Source organism: Podarcis raffonei, chromosome 8 (assembly GCF_027172205.1).
Source record: "Podarcis raffonei isolate rPodRaf1 chromosome 8, rPodRaf1.pri, whole genome shotgun sequence".
NCBI classification, from domain to species: Eukaryota; Metazoa; Chordata; class Lepidosauria; order Squamata; family Lacertidae; genus Podarcis; species Podarcis raffonei.
In genome coordinates, this window is record NC_070609.1 from 92,064,450 (window position 1) to 92,082,228 (window position 17,779).

Sequence of the window (17,779 nt, forward strand, 5' to 3'; positions counted from 1 at the left end):
GGTATCAAAATCCTTTGCCGCTAGTATAAGGTCATCTACATATTGCAGAACCACCTTTTCTCCAGGTATTGAGGGGTAACTTGTTAAATCTTTCGCCAAGGCAGTACCAAATAAAGTTGGGGAATTTTTGAATCCCTGGGGCAATCTTGTCCAGGTTAGCTGGCCTTTTGTTCCTGTCAAAGGGTCTTCCCACTGGAAGGCAAATATAGGTTGGCTCTGTGGTGCCAGCCGGCAACAGAAGAATGCATCTTTCAAGTCCAATACAGTAAAAAATGTTGCTTCTGGTGGGATCAAACTCAGCAGGGTATATGGGTTTGGTACATTTGGGTGCAAGGTCTCGATAGCCTGGTTTACGAGCCTCAAGTCCTGTACTGGCCTGTATTCATCTGTCCCAGGTTTCCGAACAGGCAAAAGGGGTGTGTTCCATTCTGATTGGCAGGGCTTAAGCAGACCATATTTTAATAGGCGGTCCAAATGTTTCTGGATGCCCTCTGCTGCTCGCCGGGGTAAAGGATATTGTTTTACAGATACAGGGGTAGCCATAGGTTTTAGGGTTACTACAATTGGAGCTATATTCTTAGCCATTCCTGGTGGGCTATTTTCGGCCCATACTCCTGGTGGCACCTGTAAGGTTTGGAGGAGCTTGTTTAATTCTGTATCCAATGTGGGTTGGACTTGCAGGGCTGACATTAGGCGCCATGATTGTTCCTTAGGTACTGAGAGGGTAATTATTCCTGCTGCCTTTGATGGCAGTTTCATTTCTGGACCTTGAGGAGTGAAGGTGATTTGGGCCTGCAATTTGGACAGCATATCTCTACCTAAGAGAGGTATTGGACACTCAGGTATATACAAAAACTGATGGGTTAAACGATGTCCCCCAATCTGGCATTCCAAAGGTTGGAGGAAAGACCTCTTAGCTGACTGACCAGTGGCACTTTTAATGACTACACTTTTGGATGCCTTTTTCTGCAATAGTTCTGGGAGTACTGAGTATTCAGCCCCAGTATCAATCATAAAGTCTATTAAATGGCTCCCTAATTGAATCGTGACCGTGGGCTCCTGGAAGCCTAACTTTATGGAGTCCGGTCGTTCCTAGTCTTGGGTAAAATCCTCCTCTGCCAGTCCAATGAAATTGTCTCTACTCTGTCCTTGTCCAGGTCTCTGATATCTTCCATTTCGGATCATTCCCCGTCCCCGTCCCTGGTTTCTTGGGCCGGAGCCTGGGCCTGGACCTGGGCGTACTTCTTCCAACCTCAGGGGTTCAGGACACTCCCGCTTCCAATGACCCTCCTTCTTGCAATTCGCACATTGATTCCTTCCCAGTGGTGGATTCCTTCCCCGCCCTCTCCCTCCATTTAAGGGGCGGTAGTCTTGCTTCACTGCTGTGGCTAGCATCACCATCTTTTCCTTCTGCCACTTCTTCTTCTCTTGTTTCTCAGCCTCATCCCTATTCCGATAAACTCGGCGTGCAATGGCCATAATTTGGCTCATCAGCATCCCTTCCCATCCTTCTGATTTCTGAATTTTCTTACGAATATCAGAAGCACACTGGGCCACAAATGTAGCAGTAATCATTCTGCTGTTTTCAGGGGCTTCAGGGTCAAAAGGAGTCCATATACGATAGGCTTCCTGCAGCCTCTCTAAAAAGTCTCCCGGACTCTCATTTGGTTTCTGTTCTACTTCTGAGACTTTAGACATATTAGTGGGCTTCTGGCATGCCCTGCGGATACCTTGCACAAGCGTCTGGCGGTAGGTGGTAAGCCTGGCCAGGTGAATTGCATTGTTTGGATCCCAATTAGGATCTTCCAAAGGAAAGTTATCCTGGAGATGACGGTCAATATTAAAAATATTTCCCACTCTGGCCTGCTCACGCAAATATATCTGTGCCTTTTCAATTATGTCTCTTCTTTCCTCAGTGGTGAACAGAGTATTCAGGAGTTGGCGGCAATCTGTCCAAGTAGGACTATGAGTATTTACTATTGAAGTCACCAAGTCCATCATAGCCTGAGGTTTTTCTGCGAAAGATGGGGTGTGTGTTTTCCAATTCATCAGATCCGTAGTTGTGAATGGAATATACTGGAGGGTCGAAGTTCGAGGTGGCCGTGGTCCGGGTTGCCCGTTAACCAGCACAGGCTCCTCAAGTGCATCAAATACTCTTCTAAGAGGGGCTACTACGTGACCTTTCTCTTCGCTTTGCTCTAGGGGCCTCAAATCATAGGGGATGGTATCTGTCCCAAGGCGTTCTTTTAGCAGCTTTATACGCCTTGCTGTATTGCTTGCTGACCGATCAAGGTCTTCCTGTAACTTCTGTAATAGTTCTCTAGGATTTGGATGTACAGGGGTTTGGGGTGGGCAATTGGTTGTTCCACTAAAGGAGACTGTAGATGGAGTTCTACTGGGACTCACAGGTGGAATAACCACTTCTGCTTGGGCTTTATTATAGGACTCCAAGGCCTCCTGAAGATATTTATCATAATCTATCAAGGAATCAAGTTCTGTGACTCCACCCCCATTATTCGTTCCACTTTCTTGCCTTGGGGTTACAACTGGTGGAGTATTTGGATTAGGCTCCCTTCGATGTGGAGCATAGGGTGGAGGTGGAAGCACCTCTTCCTCTGGTCCCTCAAAAATGGGTTTGAGTTTATTTGGCAAGATTCCTTTCCTAGCTTCGGCTTTTACAGCCAATAATTTGCATCGTTGGACTTTGCATTCCCTTATCCATGGAGGATTTTTATTTAATGTGCTCAGCCAAGAATCTATATATGAAAATTGTTCTGGGCATCCTCCCGTTTCTTTGGCGATGTTAGTCCAAAGTTTGCTTACTAAATTTATATCAAAGGTTCCCTGAGATGGCCATTCAGTATTTTGTTTCGGCCACTCTAATTCACATAACGTTCTCAAGCGCTCTGGCGTCATTTTGACTCCATATGCCCCTGAGAAGGCTTTCTTAAAATTATTTAACATACATTCAAGAGGTGTATTTTCCCCCTTTGAACCTCCAACTCCCATTGTATGGCCCTGTGAAGTATCCACTCAGTCACTTACACACTCGCTTCGTGGGGTTCCTTGCCCAGTGAAGTCGCCTTACTGGGAACCGAAGTACTACCCACTCCACACTCAGGTTGTACTTTCTCACACATACAATGCGCTGGATACTTCACCACACTCTACCTCCCAACCTTTCCCTTTTCCCTACACCAGATCACCATCTGATGTACCCAGCCATGTAGCGTACTCAGTTTCCCCCTTACTGAGACGCAGAAGTTTGATCAAGACTTCTCTTCCTCCCAATTAATTGGAGGGCCAAAACCCCTTTGTGCACTTACCCTTAGCGGATCCCTCTTTATTTCTCTGGTTCCCCCCGGTCCGTCGCCGTCGGTGAGCAGGGTATCAGACAGACGAGACTTCTGCGTTCCCCTGGAAAAAATGTTCCAGTGCGCGCTGGGTAAGCAGTTAGTGGTCCTCCCTCTTGTACCCTGCCCAGTAAGGCGAAGGGGCTGCGTTCCAGCAGACCACTTATCCGAGTCACAGAGGCACCATAAAATGTAGCACCCTGCTTGTGGTTAACGCTTAGCTGGAATGAAATATTCAACGCAGCAATAGAGAAATTAAAATAATAATTTATTTGTCAGACAAATAAATGAGAGGCACAGTGGTATATGGTTACCAAGCTCTGGCCTGCCTTCCTGCCCTTATGGCCAGCACTTATATTCCCTCAGCTCAGCCCCCTTGCTCCTCCTTTGGCTGCCTCTGTCCAATCAGCCTGGTTAAAATTCCTATTGGCTGTTTGCTAGAACCAATCATAAAAGATACACCCATTTCCTATTACCTTTTATGGGAGACAAAGAGCTATATTTCCTTCTATTTATAATTGGCAAATAAATAGCCATTAACCTCTACAAGGCACCTTAATTACCAAATAACCTTTTGCCCTAGACTAGGCGCCTTAACTAACATTTCATCTTTTGCCCTATTGCCCTATTCACTCCAAAACAGATGGTGGCTAATTTTATCTAAACAGATCTTTTGTTCATCTTCCCACACATTATCAATGAAATATCTCCTTCTTTGGAGGTCATTAAACAGAGGCTTGACAACCATATGTCAGGAGTGCTCTTGATGGCGTCTCTCTGTCTGGCAGGGGTCCGGACTCAATGGCCCTCATGGTCTATTCCAACTTCTTCTATGATTCTATGATTCTATGATTTCTTACTTTCTAAATCCTTTGCATAATTACATTTAAGCCAATATTTCATACATATAACATATATAGATTTTTAGAAGCAAAGATCTTGTTTAAGTAAAAAGGAACTTAGTAAAAGCTAAGTTCTATAAGTTTTCTAAATTCTCTGAAGCTTCAAAGCAGTTTCAGAGAGAGAGAGAGAGACCTCTTCCCTTGGCCAGCTGCTGTTTGTATTAGCTCTTGCCCTTTTAACCTTAGGAAGATGTGGCTCAAGTTTAATGGGAGGCATCATAATTAATTACTATTTTTGCAACCTTGATTGTATTCTATAATTTGTATGGTCAGTGTGACCTTTTGTTCCCAGGCTTTAATTTCCTTTTACAACCCTGAGACACTGCTATAAATCAGGGGGCCCTTGATCAAGAAGATAAACAGCTGCCAGAGTATGGTTTCTGCCTGGCATGAGAGATACAAACATTTACAAATATATATTTCTTTAAGGTCATTTTTAGAATACAGGAATCTGATCAAAATATAAGCCTTGATTAAAAATGCAGGCTATGATCAGATGCCTCAATAGCAGGCTCAACAATTAGGGCTGCCACTTTAATTTCCCATAATATATTTGGAGCAACCAGTGCCAGATTTAGGGTAGTATGGGTGGTTCCCCTGTAAAAGGGGGTGTAAATTGAGAAGATCCATTTGGAGGTGCAAAACTCAGGGCGCCATATTATGAAAGATTACCTTACCAAAGTCTGCCTCTGGAGCAAGGCATCAGCTGGGACTTTGTAAGAAACTTAAATGGTTCTTTGAGGAACAAGGGCACCCAGAAGAGCCTTTATTTGGCCGCTGGTCAGAAGGCAGCATGAGAAACATTTCTCCCCGCAGTCTTGGATACAGCACATAGTTGTGGGGTAGCCCCTGTTAGGGGGGTTGTATGTTGCAGCGCCAACGATCTCTTCTGTTCCGGCCTTAATTTCTAGGCATGTTGGGTGTGAGCACAGCTTCTTTTCGGGAGGAAGACAAGGGAGCCATCACAGCTGGCTCAGTGGTGCTGCGGCTGCAGCTGCTAAGAGCTAGCAAATGCCCTGCCGCCGATTTCATTTTATTGATCTGTTTCCAGACATGGACCTCGGCTTCCTGTTGCCTTAGGCGCTCTTCCTGAACGTTTCGCTTATTCCTTGACCTGAAAGGACCACAACTGCTCTGGCTAATAGAGCCAGGCCTTGGTGTCAGTGTGGCTCCCATGTTGAGGGCCTGTTTGTCTAAGCCATAGAGGAAGCTTTTCCTGCCCTTGAGTGCCCCTTCCAGGCCACAGGCGAGGCCTTCTGCCTTGAGGTGCTCCCACATCGCAGGGTGAGTTGTGTGTCAGACTGAGCCCCCCTCCCTGTTCAGGAAGTTTCATTCATGAGGTGGAGTGGTAGAAATTTGGGGCAAGGAGGGGTTGCTACCAGATGCTAGAAGTTTGTCTTCAGTGAGAGATAGGCAGTGGCATTAACAGTTTATACGTGTAGATTGTCTGGGAAATCAAAATTCAGCACCAAGACCCCACATCCTCTCCAGGAAAAGCCGTGATCCGAAACCTTAAACGATGCAACCGTGCTAGTTTTTCATTTCCTTATGCTTTCTTCCCAATGACTTATTCAGCAATCTTCCTCTTCTACATGATTTACTCTGGATTGCTACACAAAAAAGGGTGGTGTCAGAGGGGAGACTTCACCCCCAAGCCAGCTTTTTCTCTCTCCCCACGTGACTCCCCCCCCGCCCCCGCTGTCTGCTTTGCTTCACTTCCTGTCTGATTAAGATAAGGTTACCAGATTTTTTTCAAAGAATCCAGGGACGCTTTTCTTTTTAAGAGAAAAAAAAGTTATTGAAAAAAGTTTTATTTTTAAAAAAGTAATATCTTCTCTTCTGTAGTCTCCTCTGTCACACAGCCTTCCTCTGGGCCCCGGCCTGCTCTCTTGGAGTGCTAGCCGCCGTGGAGTAGGCTCGGTGAGGGCCTGGGCTTGGCTACGTGTCCTTGCTCTCCCGGTGCTCTGCTACTTCTGCTTCTCTGCGGCGGTGGCTCCCCTCTTTTTTCTCCTTCCTCTTTCTCTCTCTTCCTTCTCCTCTCCTCCTTCTCCCTGCGTCAGCTCCGGGGTTTTCCTGGGCAGCTGGGTGGCTGGGCACTCTCACTCCCGGCTCAATTTGGGTCATGGGGGTGGTGGTCAGCAGTTCCCCCAGTTGATGCGCTGGGTGTCCCCGGTTTCCCCTTGGCAGCGGCAGCCTCAGCAGCCTGGAGCCAGCATGGTAGCGCAGTTGGCTCTGGCTGGCTTCAGGAGCTGCCCGCTGCCATCGTGATGCCCACCATTTTGCCTCGCCAGAAGTCCCCATATGATGTGTCTTGTGCCATTGAACCAATCACGCAACATTCATTCCATACTAATAAATCTACAGCACTTAAAATATAAATCCGGGGTCATTCCGGGGACGGATTTTGTCCGGGGACAGATTTGTAAATCTGGGGACTGTCTTTGGGAAACGGGGACATCTGGTAACCATAGATTAAGTGTCCTGGAGAACCTAAAAGCTGGCTTGCTATTTTGTGCCATTTTGGTTGGTCCTAATAAAGGCATCTCCACCTCTGCTGTGGATTTTGAAGTATTTCTGCACTGCTAGCTGCGACGGAAAAGTTTGTTTTTGCTGGGGCAGGTTGGGTCCCCAAGTATTTTCTTTTTCTTTTCCCCATGTCAGAAAAGGGTTAATGTATGGCAGCCTCTGATTGGCCGAGGTTCCAGGAGGGGGAGTTGAAAAGGAGAGGATTTGGAGAGACAGGGAGTGAGTTTTGGAGGGAGGAGGCTTTGGTTGGGAGGATAGGCAGAGAGAGAGGAGGGAGAGGAGAGGGAGTTGGTTCTGGGTAGAAACATCCACTCTGAGGAAGATATCACAAGCTAGAGAAAGGAGTCTCTGAGCTTAGGGTGAAGGACAGTGTGTGGTGTCTTGTGAGAGTAAAGCCAGGCTGAGCCAGGAGAAGTAGAAGCAGGAAAGAGACCATCTACTTAGGTCTCATTCCAGTCAGGAGGGGGGAGATACTTCTAGTAAGAGAAGAGTCCCAAACCAGTGGAACCTTGGGTCTATTACTTGGAGTACTGCAGGAGAAGGGTTGTCTAAGGGGTGTCTACCTGACAGAAAGTACCACCTTGTTAAGAACCAAAGTATTAAGTGTGAAACAACTGAGAAAACCTTGAAGTGAAATAACATTGTAAACTGAAGTATCCTAAATTTTATTCACTTGTGTCATAAACTTCCTTGTTAAATAAAATCATTATTGTTTATTTGTACAAATCCTGTCTGAGACTCCTAATTATTAAGTTTACCTCACGCAAGTCCCCTACAAGATAATCTGAGGTAGTCTGTGGGGATTTGTGGGATTGGTGTTCTGTGAGTTGGGTGCGCACTCTAATTTTTAAGTGAGAGGACGGGCCCAACGGCGCCAGGGGAAAAAGAGACATTGCACTAGCCACACAAGGCAACTGTGCTTGAGCCACTAAACCTTCCTTTGCCTGTCAGCTCCTCTACTATTTCATCCACCCTTCCCTTTTACAACGACTGGAATCTTGGCATTTAATAAATAATAATGTAGACATCCAATGAAGCTGAATGTTGGGAGATTCAGGACAGTTAAAGTAAAGTACGTCACATGGCACATAGTTAAGGTAAGGGCAGGGATGGCCACCAACAGTGGCTTTGAAAGAAGACTGGACAGATTGTGGAGGAGAAGCCTATCAGGGGTCCCAGTTGGAGGCAGAGATGCTTCTGAATGCCAGTTGCTGGAGCCCCAGGAGAGGAGAGGCCTCTTGGGCTCAGTCCTGCTAGTGGGCTTCCCACGGAGGCATCTGCTTGGCCACTGTGAGGCTAGTGGACGAGAGGGACTCTTGGCCTGACCCTGCAGGCTCTTGCTATGCTCTTACACTAGTAATAATATTCTGTGTCCAGAACCGCATTGCATCTGAGTCCTGAAACTAAACATCTAAGTTCTGCACTGGCTGCCTGTATCTTACTGAACCAAGTTCAATGTGTAGCTGCCAGTGGACAAAGCCCCAAACTGCTCACCTGAAGGGTTGTCTCATTCCTTAAACCCAAATCAGCTGCAATAATCTGGAGGAGCCCTCCTGACTTCCCCATGGTCCTATTCATTTAGGGCTGATCTACACTCCCTCTGGTCTCAACTGCTTTCTCTAGAGGGAAACTGCTCTTCGACGCCCTATTGAAGCAAATGGCAATTTGGGTTTTCTCCAGATTGACGTTTGCTCTGATTTAGCACTGAGGAGCGGGTTTTCCCTACAAAAGGAGTGGGGCAAGGGGGAAACCGCTCAGACTTGTGCTTTTTCTAGGAATGGGGAAAGCAGAAGCCCTTGGTGTCTACACAAACTAAGATTTTTAGCATAGTACTGGCACCAGTATTTTGAAATGCTGCTCCAGCTGAATTCAAACAATTCTGATATTTCATTACCTGTTCAGAATGATTTTGTTTTGCCAATAATTTTTAGATAAATAAAATTCAGTGCTGGTCTTTTGCTCTGTCATTTGTGATATTGTAATTTTATGATGTTTTAATTATTCTATTGGGTTTTATATAAGTTGGCCATCTATAGTCTTATTAAGGAATTGAATAAATGGAAATGTGGCTTTCTGGGATGAACCACCGGTGCAAATTGGTGAGCAAGCCCCGTGAGTCGAATGGGCATGGGGGGGTGCACTACCTGATTCTCGGTCAAATGGGGCATCTGCTCTGGGACTGATCATCTGCCAGTCATGACAAATTCTGGAGCTTGTTAAGTGAAGACCCAGGTGCCCGTCCACTGCTGGCCTCTCATGGTCTGATAGCACACCTGCCTTTCCACCCTGGGGAATATCACACTTGTGGTCAAGGTCCAACCTCACATGTCCTGTATGAGATAAAAGAGGGATGCGTGTGGTCAGACCTAGCCCACAAGCCTTGTATTCTCACACAAAACTGAGCACGGCCTCTTAACCTACCATCTGATCACCATCACCATCTGCACCAACCTCGATTCCATCACCACCATTCTCAGAGGACCTGCACCTGCATCTTTCATCTGTCATGTGCCACTTTAGATGCCCAGCAGCAAAGAGAAAGAGACCTCGGATTGCCCTGGGATGCCAATGTGGTGCCTAGCTGAAAAGGAAGGAAGAATCCACATGGTTTGGGGTGGGTGGGGGGAGCCTGTGTCCGCTTGCAGGGAGTTTGGGGCTTCAAGGCAAAGATGTTATTTACCTGTGTGGGTTTAGGGACCAGTAGGATGGCCATCAGTCTTGGGCCACACATAGTGCATACAGAGGCTTGACAACCATATGTCAGGAGTGCTCTGATGGTGTTTCCTGCTTGGCAGGGGGTTGGACTCGATGGCCCTTGTGGTCTCTTCCAACTCTATGATTCTATGATTCTATGATTCTAAAGCACTATGATACCCATTTAAAAAGTCATGGTTCCCCCCCTCCCCACCCAAATAATAATTCTGGGAACTCTGGTTTCTTAAAGGGTGCTGAGAATTGTTTGGAAACTCTAATTCCCCTTACAGAGCTACGATTCCCAAAGTTCCCTGGGAAAAGAGATTGATTGTTAAACCACTCTGAGAACTGTAGCCCTACCTGTAGGGGCATAAGGGCTTCCTATCAACTCTCCCTGTGGTCCCCAGGATTCGGGGGGGGGGGCACGGCTGCTTAAACCAGTACAATACTGCTTTACAATGTCTGGAGCGGATGTGGTGTTACTTTGGGCTTATCCTCCAGATGACCTATTGACGGAGCAGGTACACTGATTCGCTTGCACAAAGCTTATGCAGAGCTTAGACTTTATTGAGCATTCATTCTGATTTGCTTGCAGGGGAGTTATACAGCCATGAACTTTCCTCCCAAATTCATGCTGATTTGTTTCTGGGGTGTTTCCACATCATTCATTCATCCCACACTTTCCCTCTTAACCATTCATTCATCCCAACAGGTTGTTGCTGTTGCTGTTAAATGGTTTTGTTGTGCCAGCGTGACAGACTAGCTTTCATCCACTTCAGTTGCACAGACCTAAAGTACACCCTTGGATTCCTCCTGCGAAATACTGACGGTCTAGAGGTGATGCCCCCTCAACCTGTGCATAGGAGTTTCAAATGTCTCCCCTTTCACCTGGCCGCTTTTCCAGGGTCTCTCTGTTGTGCTTGGAAAGGTGGTGAGGGGACTCTGCTCACTTGCTCTGGTGGCCTCTTGCTCAGGGGGGCAGCAGGGGGGCTGGCAAGGTGGAGCCATGCTGGCTGGTTCTGCGCATGGACTCAGACTGATTCAGCCTTTGCCCAGCTCTGGTTGCCTCACCTCAGAAAGGATATTGTAGAGTGGGAAAAGGTTCTGGCAGGATCAGGCCAATGGCCCATCTAAACCAGCATCCTGCAGGAAGCCCACAGGCAGGATTCGAGCACAAGAGCCCTCTCCCCTCCTGTCAACTGGGATTCAGAAGCATGGCTGCCTCCAGGTGAGCACAGCCATCCTGGCTAGGAGCCATTGAGAGCCTTGTCCTCCATGAAGTTGTCCCAGTTGGTGCCATTGCTTCCTCCTGTGGCAGTTTAACTATGCACTGTTATTCTCCGTGCCAGGATATCCTTAGAAACTCTACCTTCACAAATGGTAGAGTTAAACAAATAAATTGAGTGTGTGCATGCATATGCAAAACATGACCAGAAGAAACTTGGAGACTTTATTGGCGCCATTGTTGGGACCCAGTTGGAAGACGAATCAATGACCTGTCCTGCTAAAAGCTTAGTCCAGAACCATTACCCTGGAATTTCTTCTACCTGTAGCTAGTAGGATTAACAGCTGTGACTAGTAGCAAACTTGAATTGACAAGGTTAAATGATATAATGGCAGCAGCAACAACAACAACAATGGGCTGTTTGTCATGAACAAATGACAAACCAAAATTATTCTTTTAAGCTGAAAATGGTTGCCTTTTCTGTCTTCTTATACCTCAGCATCACTAGGTGTAATTCCTATTCCTTGATGTTTTCAACTTTATATTTTAGATTGATCCTGCATAATTATATATGCATGTGGCAGAAATATAATAAAGAGATCACACACACCAGAAATGTTGCAGGACACCTGCAGTGCTCCCCTTGATGAAGCATGTGGTGTGTGTGGAACAGTTGCCCCTCTCCCCAACACTCTGGGTTGAACCACTGAACCCCTGCCCTGGCTGAATCTGAACTGGTTGCAAGGCAGGGCCAGTGAAGAGCGAGCAAGCTCACTTCCGGCCCTGGTCTCATGGAATCTCTCCTCTTTCCAGAATGGGTTGAATGCTTTGCACCTGGCCTCCAAGGAGGGACATGTGAAGATGGTGGCTGAGTTGCTGCACAAGGAAATAATTTTGGAAACCACCACCAAGGTAAGCCCCCCCCCCCCGCCCAGGTTGGGGTGGGAATGGCTCTTTTGAAACTGAGGTTGGAGACAGACAAAGGTGGCCTGCAACCAACAAGAAGAGTTCTCAGGGTTGCTGAGACCAGCAAATGAGCCTCTCCTGGGCTAGAGTCCCTTATATATATCCTTTATAGAGACCAAACAGAAATCTCCCCACAAAGTTGCTCTTTGCTGCCCTGGGGGAAAGGATTTCTGCTGGAAATACAACAGAGAGAAAGGGTTAAACATTGCACAGTTCCAATCCTGATTTTTTTGTTTTTAAGTGCATGTTGATTGCTTTCTCATAATTAACACCATGTCTTGTTTGATTCAAAGTAAATCCCACCAGCCTGAAGTCTACCCACGAGCTTGATTTAGACTGCAGGACCCTAGCAATTGTGGACACTTCACTTATGATCATTAGCAGCCCCTGTGTGGTTAATTGGGGTGGGTTAAAGAGTGGCTATCCGCCAGCTCAGCTGACTCTGTTGTCACATATTCATAGAATTGAACAATGGAGGTGGAGACACTTATTCAGAAGAAGAAAAGACAAAGGACTAAACCCTACACAAATCTGGAGTGGTCCCTAAGAGGGTTAGATGGCGCCTTGTATACCTCCTTCTGGCAACTCCTGCAGCCAAGCTGGTGTCAAAGGAATTGCTCTGCTTTCCTTTGGACCACATCAGCAGGCCTGGGCAGCCCAGGTTTGCTCCCTGGGGAGGTCACTTTGGTGCTACTAGCACAGCGGTTTGACTTCACCCCCAGAGGCATACTCCATTGTATCTCGAGGCAGATGGATGTCAACAAGAACAAAATACGCTAGTGATACGCTACCCAACTTGGGTGTGTGTGTGGTTTTCTGCTGTTTTCTCAATGTATAGATCCATAGGGGTTTGTTTGTTTGTTTGTTTTTAAAGATGTTTTTTTCTAGACTGCTTGCAATTTGTACCCTGCTTGACCCTTTTCTTCCATCTGGCTTTTTCAGAAAGGGAACACGGCCTTGCACATCGCTGCCTTGGCAGGACAAGAGGACGTGGTGAGGGAGCTGGTGAACTTTGGGGCAAATGTCAATGCACAGTCCCAGGTAAGTTGCCTGCCTCTCCCTCTCCCTGCAGTGGCCTCGCCTGGGCAAGGAGCTGGGAGGCTCTGGAGCTTCAGGGCTTTGAAAGCTCTGTGGGAAAAGACCAGGAGTGGGCCAGGCCCCTTAACAAGCAGGGGGCAGAGAGTATTGGGCGCACAAGGAAACCAATTCTACATGATCCAGCAGTCCTTTGCCAGACTTGGCAAGCCAGCCAAGCTGTGTGCCTTATTATTGTTTTTAAATAGTAGTAGTAGTAGTAATACTAGAACAGGGCTAGGGAACCTTTTTCAGACTAAGAGCCACATTGCCTTCTGGATAAGCATTCAGGGGCCACAAGCAAATGGTGGTGGTGGGGGAAGCCCAGGCAAAAGTAAGCAGAGTAGCAAATGTCAATGTGCAGTACTCTGGTACCTACACCCGCCAGCATCCGTCCCTCTCTGTCCTCCTTCCAAGTGAGAGAGAAGCGCTCCGGGAGGGTGTGAAACCACGGCTGGACTGTCTGCCACTGTCCAAACAGATGAGTCCCATCTGTTGCTCTGCCCGTTCTGCCCACTTTCCCCTACCTGCCACCATTATGTGGTCCCTGCAAGAGAGACTGTGGCCCCGGGTCTATTTCAAACCAATCACCAATGGTGTTAGTTGGCTGATTAATCTGCCTACTTCAAGCTTGCAGCATTGTAAATATTGCTTCGCTTGAGTCTGGCTGGGCTGGGTGAAGCTTGCAGATTCAAAGCCATCCAAGGTCTCTTTCTCGCGTCCCTCTGTGTGCATCACATAGATGCTTCTGAGCTGCTTCAGTCCCCGGCTATCTCCCTGCCAGCGTCACTCTCTTTCTGCCAGGCAGCCAACCATCCTCATGTCACCTGCTCCGGCAGAGCTGCGGGGGGGGGGGGGCAGTGTGGGTCGTCATGTCTCTGTGCCTGTTTGGATGGAATAGGGACCATCATCTGGCGCAGGAGCCCCCTGCTGGCCCTGGGGAGGCACTGCCCCTCCGTGACAGTCTGCTGTGTCTTTGAGTTACATAAGCAGGTATCTGAAGGTCAAACAAATGCCAGGGAGTTGGAGAGAAATTGGGTAGGGAAGCACTGAGGCAATGTGGGGGGTGGAATGCAGAATGACAGGCTTAGGGGGCCTAGAGGGCAAGCTCTCTATTTTCAGGACTCACTGCTGTCGGTCACTCTGGCTGAGATCAGCAAGCAGACCCCTCCCCCTCCCCCAAATCCTTCTGATCCTGTTTGCAATTTGTACTTTTGAGTCATTTTCCCAAAGCAAGGAGACTGAGTGTGCTTGCCTTTGGTTGCATAAACATGAAGCCATGCTCATTTTGTGAGCGCTTTAGAGCTAATGCTCAGCCTCTCCGCTTATGCTGGCGATACTTTTGCTAAGCAGGTGAGTAAACAGCTGGTAATTCCAACCATTTGGTTTTAATATGCACAGACCGAGATTTGCATTAGGCTAGCAGTTTATTTGTTTCCTTTCTAGATTATTCTTTGCTAAGCAGGATCTTGAGTAGAAACTGAAATGAATAAAAAATGCAGAACTGTTGTTTAAAATTTCATCGTTGATAACCTTCTTTCCAAATCCTTACTTCCTCCCTCCCTTCCTTCCCTCCCTCCCTCCCTCATCCTAAATCCTACTCCAGCCCCACACCGTCTCCTTTTCTGTTATTTTATGGGTGGTCCCAAGGCATTTTGGTGCCTACAGTGGAGAATCCAAATGATGCCCCTAACCCAATCCACCTCCCCATACCAGTTAGCCCAGGGCACACACTGGGAAGGTTCCTTGTGTTAGTTTATTTGAAAAGAGATCAGTTGTATTGCTCTCTTCTCTTTGGGGTCCTTGCCTTCCAAGGACAGGTTTCCCACTGTCTCACCATCCAGAGTGACGGTGGCGGTTTTCCAGACATAGAAATGAAACTTCCAAAAGCAGAAGCAAGGGCAGGTTCCCCTTGCCCTACTTTTTGTTCTAGTTTGCAGCCTTCTCCCTGTAAAGTTCAGCAGGAGCTGCTGATAAGCAACCCTATTTCTCTCTGCATAGCACCGCTCTGGTTTCCATTGGTCATCACACCACGTGACAAAGAGCTGGGACTCAGAAACAGGCTTTTTGCTGTTATGTTATGCGACCATTGATTCTATTGAACTTTGGAGTATTTCTCTTTGCCCCATAAGCCAATCCATTTCACCCCTTGTGCCTCCCTGCCGTTCTGTGATCAGCAGCGATTGGTGGGGGTTGTTTTGTGCAGCTGGCAATGCAAGTTCTGATTCTGTGTTTCCAGAAAGGCTTTACGCCTCTGTACATGGCAGCGCAGGAGAATCACCTGGAAGTGGTCAAGTTCCTGCTGGAGAATGGCGCCAACCAAAACGTTGCCACGGAAGTGAGTAGCTCCCCCTTTGTCCCACTCCATCCTCCGCCCTTGCGCTTCTTTGGGATGACATGGACCCCTTGGCTCACTACGTGTCTCTTCCTCCCTCCCTGATCCACGGCAGGATGGATTCACACCTCTGGCTGTGGCTCTGCAGCAGGGCCACGAAAATGTGGTGGCTCACCTGATTAACTACGGGACCAAGGGCAAAGTGCGGCTGCCAGCACTGCACATAGCTGCACGCAATGATGACACTCGGACGGCGGCTGTGCTCCTGCAGAACGACCCCAATGCGGACGTCCTGTCCAAGGTAGGCAGGGAGTTCCAGTAAGGGCCAAGGGCTGCCTTTGAGGGGCTGCCTTAGATTGAGTTTCCAGGTGCAATCCCTCCTAAGGTAGTTTATGGGGCTAGCCACCCAAGGCCGGCATCTTGCCTAAAGAAAAGGGCTGGCAGAAGAGCCAGCTTTGAAGTACTTCCTGCATTTTGCAGATAGGTCATGGCATTATATTCACCTGGAGTCTCCCCACCCTCTTCTCTCCCACAGACTGGTTTTACCCCACTGCACATTGCTGCACACTACGAGAACCTCAACGTGGCCCAGTTGCTACTGAACCGAGGCGCAAGCGTCAATTTCACTCCCCAGGTGGGTGTCCAGAGTCCTCTGCCGGCTCTTGCAGGAGGCCCCTTGGCATGGCCCCAGTGCTTACAGAAGGGGAAGGGAAGGGCCACAGCTCAGCGCAGAGCACCTGCCTTGCAGGCAGAAGGCCCCAAGCTCAACCCCTGGCATCTCCAGGTAGGGCTGGAAGAGACACCTTTTTGACAGCCTGGAGAGCTGCTGCCAGCCTGTGTAGACAATACTGAGCTGACTGGATCAATGGACTGACTCTGTTTAAGGCAGCTTCCTATCTGCCACATCAGACTGTTCTAGGGGATGGCTTGCATGAATGAATGAATGCTCCTTTGTACAAAAATGAAAAAAGAGGTTTTTTAAATAAAAAAACTAGCACATAGAAAGCCAACCTGCCTGCGAGGTTAGGCTAGAACCCTGACATGCTCCTTTTCTATGTTCAGGGAATGCTTTTGTACAGAGGAACATTCCACTGTGCTCCTTCACCTGCACTACTTCAGAGACAGCAAAGAAAACCCCCTTTGAGAAAGAGGCCGACCCCCTCCCTTAGTGCAAATGCCCTGTTTAGTCGCCTTAGTGCAAATGCCCTGTTTAGTCGCCTCTGGGCTCTTTCATCACAATTTCTCACCGGTCCCTGAGAAGCAGGACAGGAGTGAGGAGAAAGGATTAGGGCTTGTTCTGGGTCTCGGACTTGGCTCGGAGGGCCCTTCAGCCACTCGTGGTCGGGGGCTGGATCCATTCAGTCTCAGCGCAGATCAGAGACCTCTTGTCAGGCCCTGGTGGATGCCCATCTGCAAGTGGCCCTGCCTCTGGGGCTGTAGCAGAGCTGGCTGTCAGTCCAGTGGGACAGGAGGGAAGGCCAGGAGAAACTCAAGTCCCATAAGCATTAACTGAAGAGTCAGAAGAGCAAGACGCAGGTCTTTTCCCCAAGACAGCCTTGAGGCAGCCGTGGGAGATACAGTGAGATGAGTTGCTGGGTCTGAAGATCAATGGACGTGTGAGGGAGCCAGATTGCTTCTTGGGAGTGAGCTGACCAAGTGCTAAGTTAGCTTTGTGGTGTCCTTGAGGATCACAGCCAGCTTGTAAGGCTTGTGGCAGAATTGGAGCGCTGGTGGTGCGGGTGGGATCGGGCTGGAGCCTGGCTGCTGGCAAGCTTTGCTGAAGAGGCACTCGCGCCCAGGGGGGCTTTAGAGACCTGTGCAAAAGGGAGCCCTGCACTCCGGTGCCTGATCTGATTAGCCACGGACTGCTGCACGGTGGAACAACACAGAACAGAGGTTGGGACCACAATCCCAGGGAGCATCTGTCTGGCCTTCTTCCAAGGCCACACCCTTTCCCCCAGGCCACACCACCTTCAGCATCCCTGACTGACACCCTCCGTGAGTGTTTTTGCCTGGCTAGAATGTGTCCTTGAGCTCCTTTAATGCCTCTTGGCTGCCTGGACGTGGGGGAAAGCGTGAGGATGTGTAGAAACCAGCCTGCTCTACAAAGGTGGCACTGATGTTGGTTGCTGCACCCAGCTTTGCCTCTGGTCCATAGCTGTCAACTTTTCCCTTTTCTTGCGATGAATCCTATTCGGAATAATAATAATAATAATAATAATAATAATAATAATAATAATAATAATAATAATTTTTATTTATATCCCGCCCTCCTCAGCCGAAGCCGGGCTCAGGGCGGCTAACAACAATCAAGTAATCAAACAATCAAATAATCCAACATTCTAAAAACATTTCATTATAAAAATTAATTAAAATCAAATTAATGGCAACCGTTAAGCAAAATTCTGTGCAGATTGCCAGAGGAGGTAGTCAGGCTGCACCCTGACCAAAGGCCTGGTGGAACAACTCTGTCTTGCAGGCCCTGCGGAAAGATGTCAGGTCCCGCAGGGCCCTAGTCTCTTGTGACAGAGCGTTCCACCGGCCGCAGCCGAGAAAGCCCTGGCTCTAGTTGAGGCCAGCCTAACCTCTCTGAGGCCTGGGACCTTCAGGATGTTTTTATTTGCAGACCGTAGGTTCCTCTGTGGGGCATACCAGGAGAGGCGGTCCCGTAGGTACGAGGGTCCTAGGCCGTATAGGGCTTTAA

At 48.2% G+C, this 17,779-nt stretch overlaps 1 protein-coding gene across 11 annotated transcripts in view; it reads left to right on the plus strand.

The window, feature by feature from the left end:
- Nucleotides 1-17,779, plus strand: part of ANK1 (ankyrin 1) — a 184,028-nt gene that overhangs the window by 87,361 nt on the left and 78,888 nt on the right. For 9 of the 11 annotated variants that reach the window (XM_053401570.1, XM_053401575.1, XM_053401571.1 and 6 more), the window contains exons 3-7: nt 11,514-11,612; nt 12,609-12,707; nt 14,980-15,078; nt 15,191-15,376; nt 15,611-15,709. In XM_053401570.1, coding sequence (XP_053257545.1) covers nt 11,514-11,612; nt 12,609-12,707; nt 14,980-15,078; nt 15,191-15,376; nt 15,611-15,709 — 582 coding nt within the window. Of the gene's footprint in view, nt 1-11,513; nt 11,613-12,608; nt 12,708-13,862; nt 14,094-14,979; nt 15,079-15,190; nt 15,377-15,610; nt 15,710-17,779 lie in introns of those variants that run through there. The other 2 variants (XM_053401579.1, XM_053401580.1) reach the window with 2 other exon arrangements.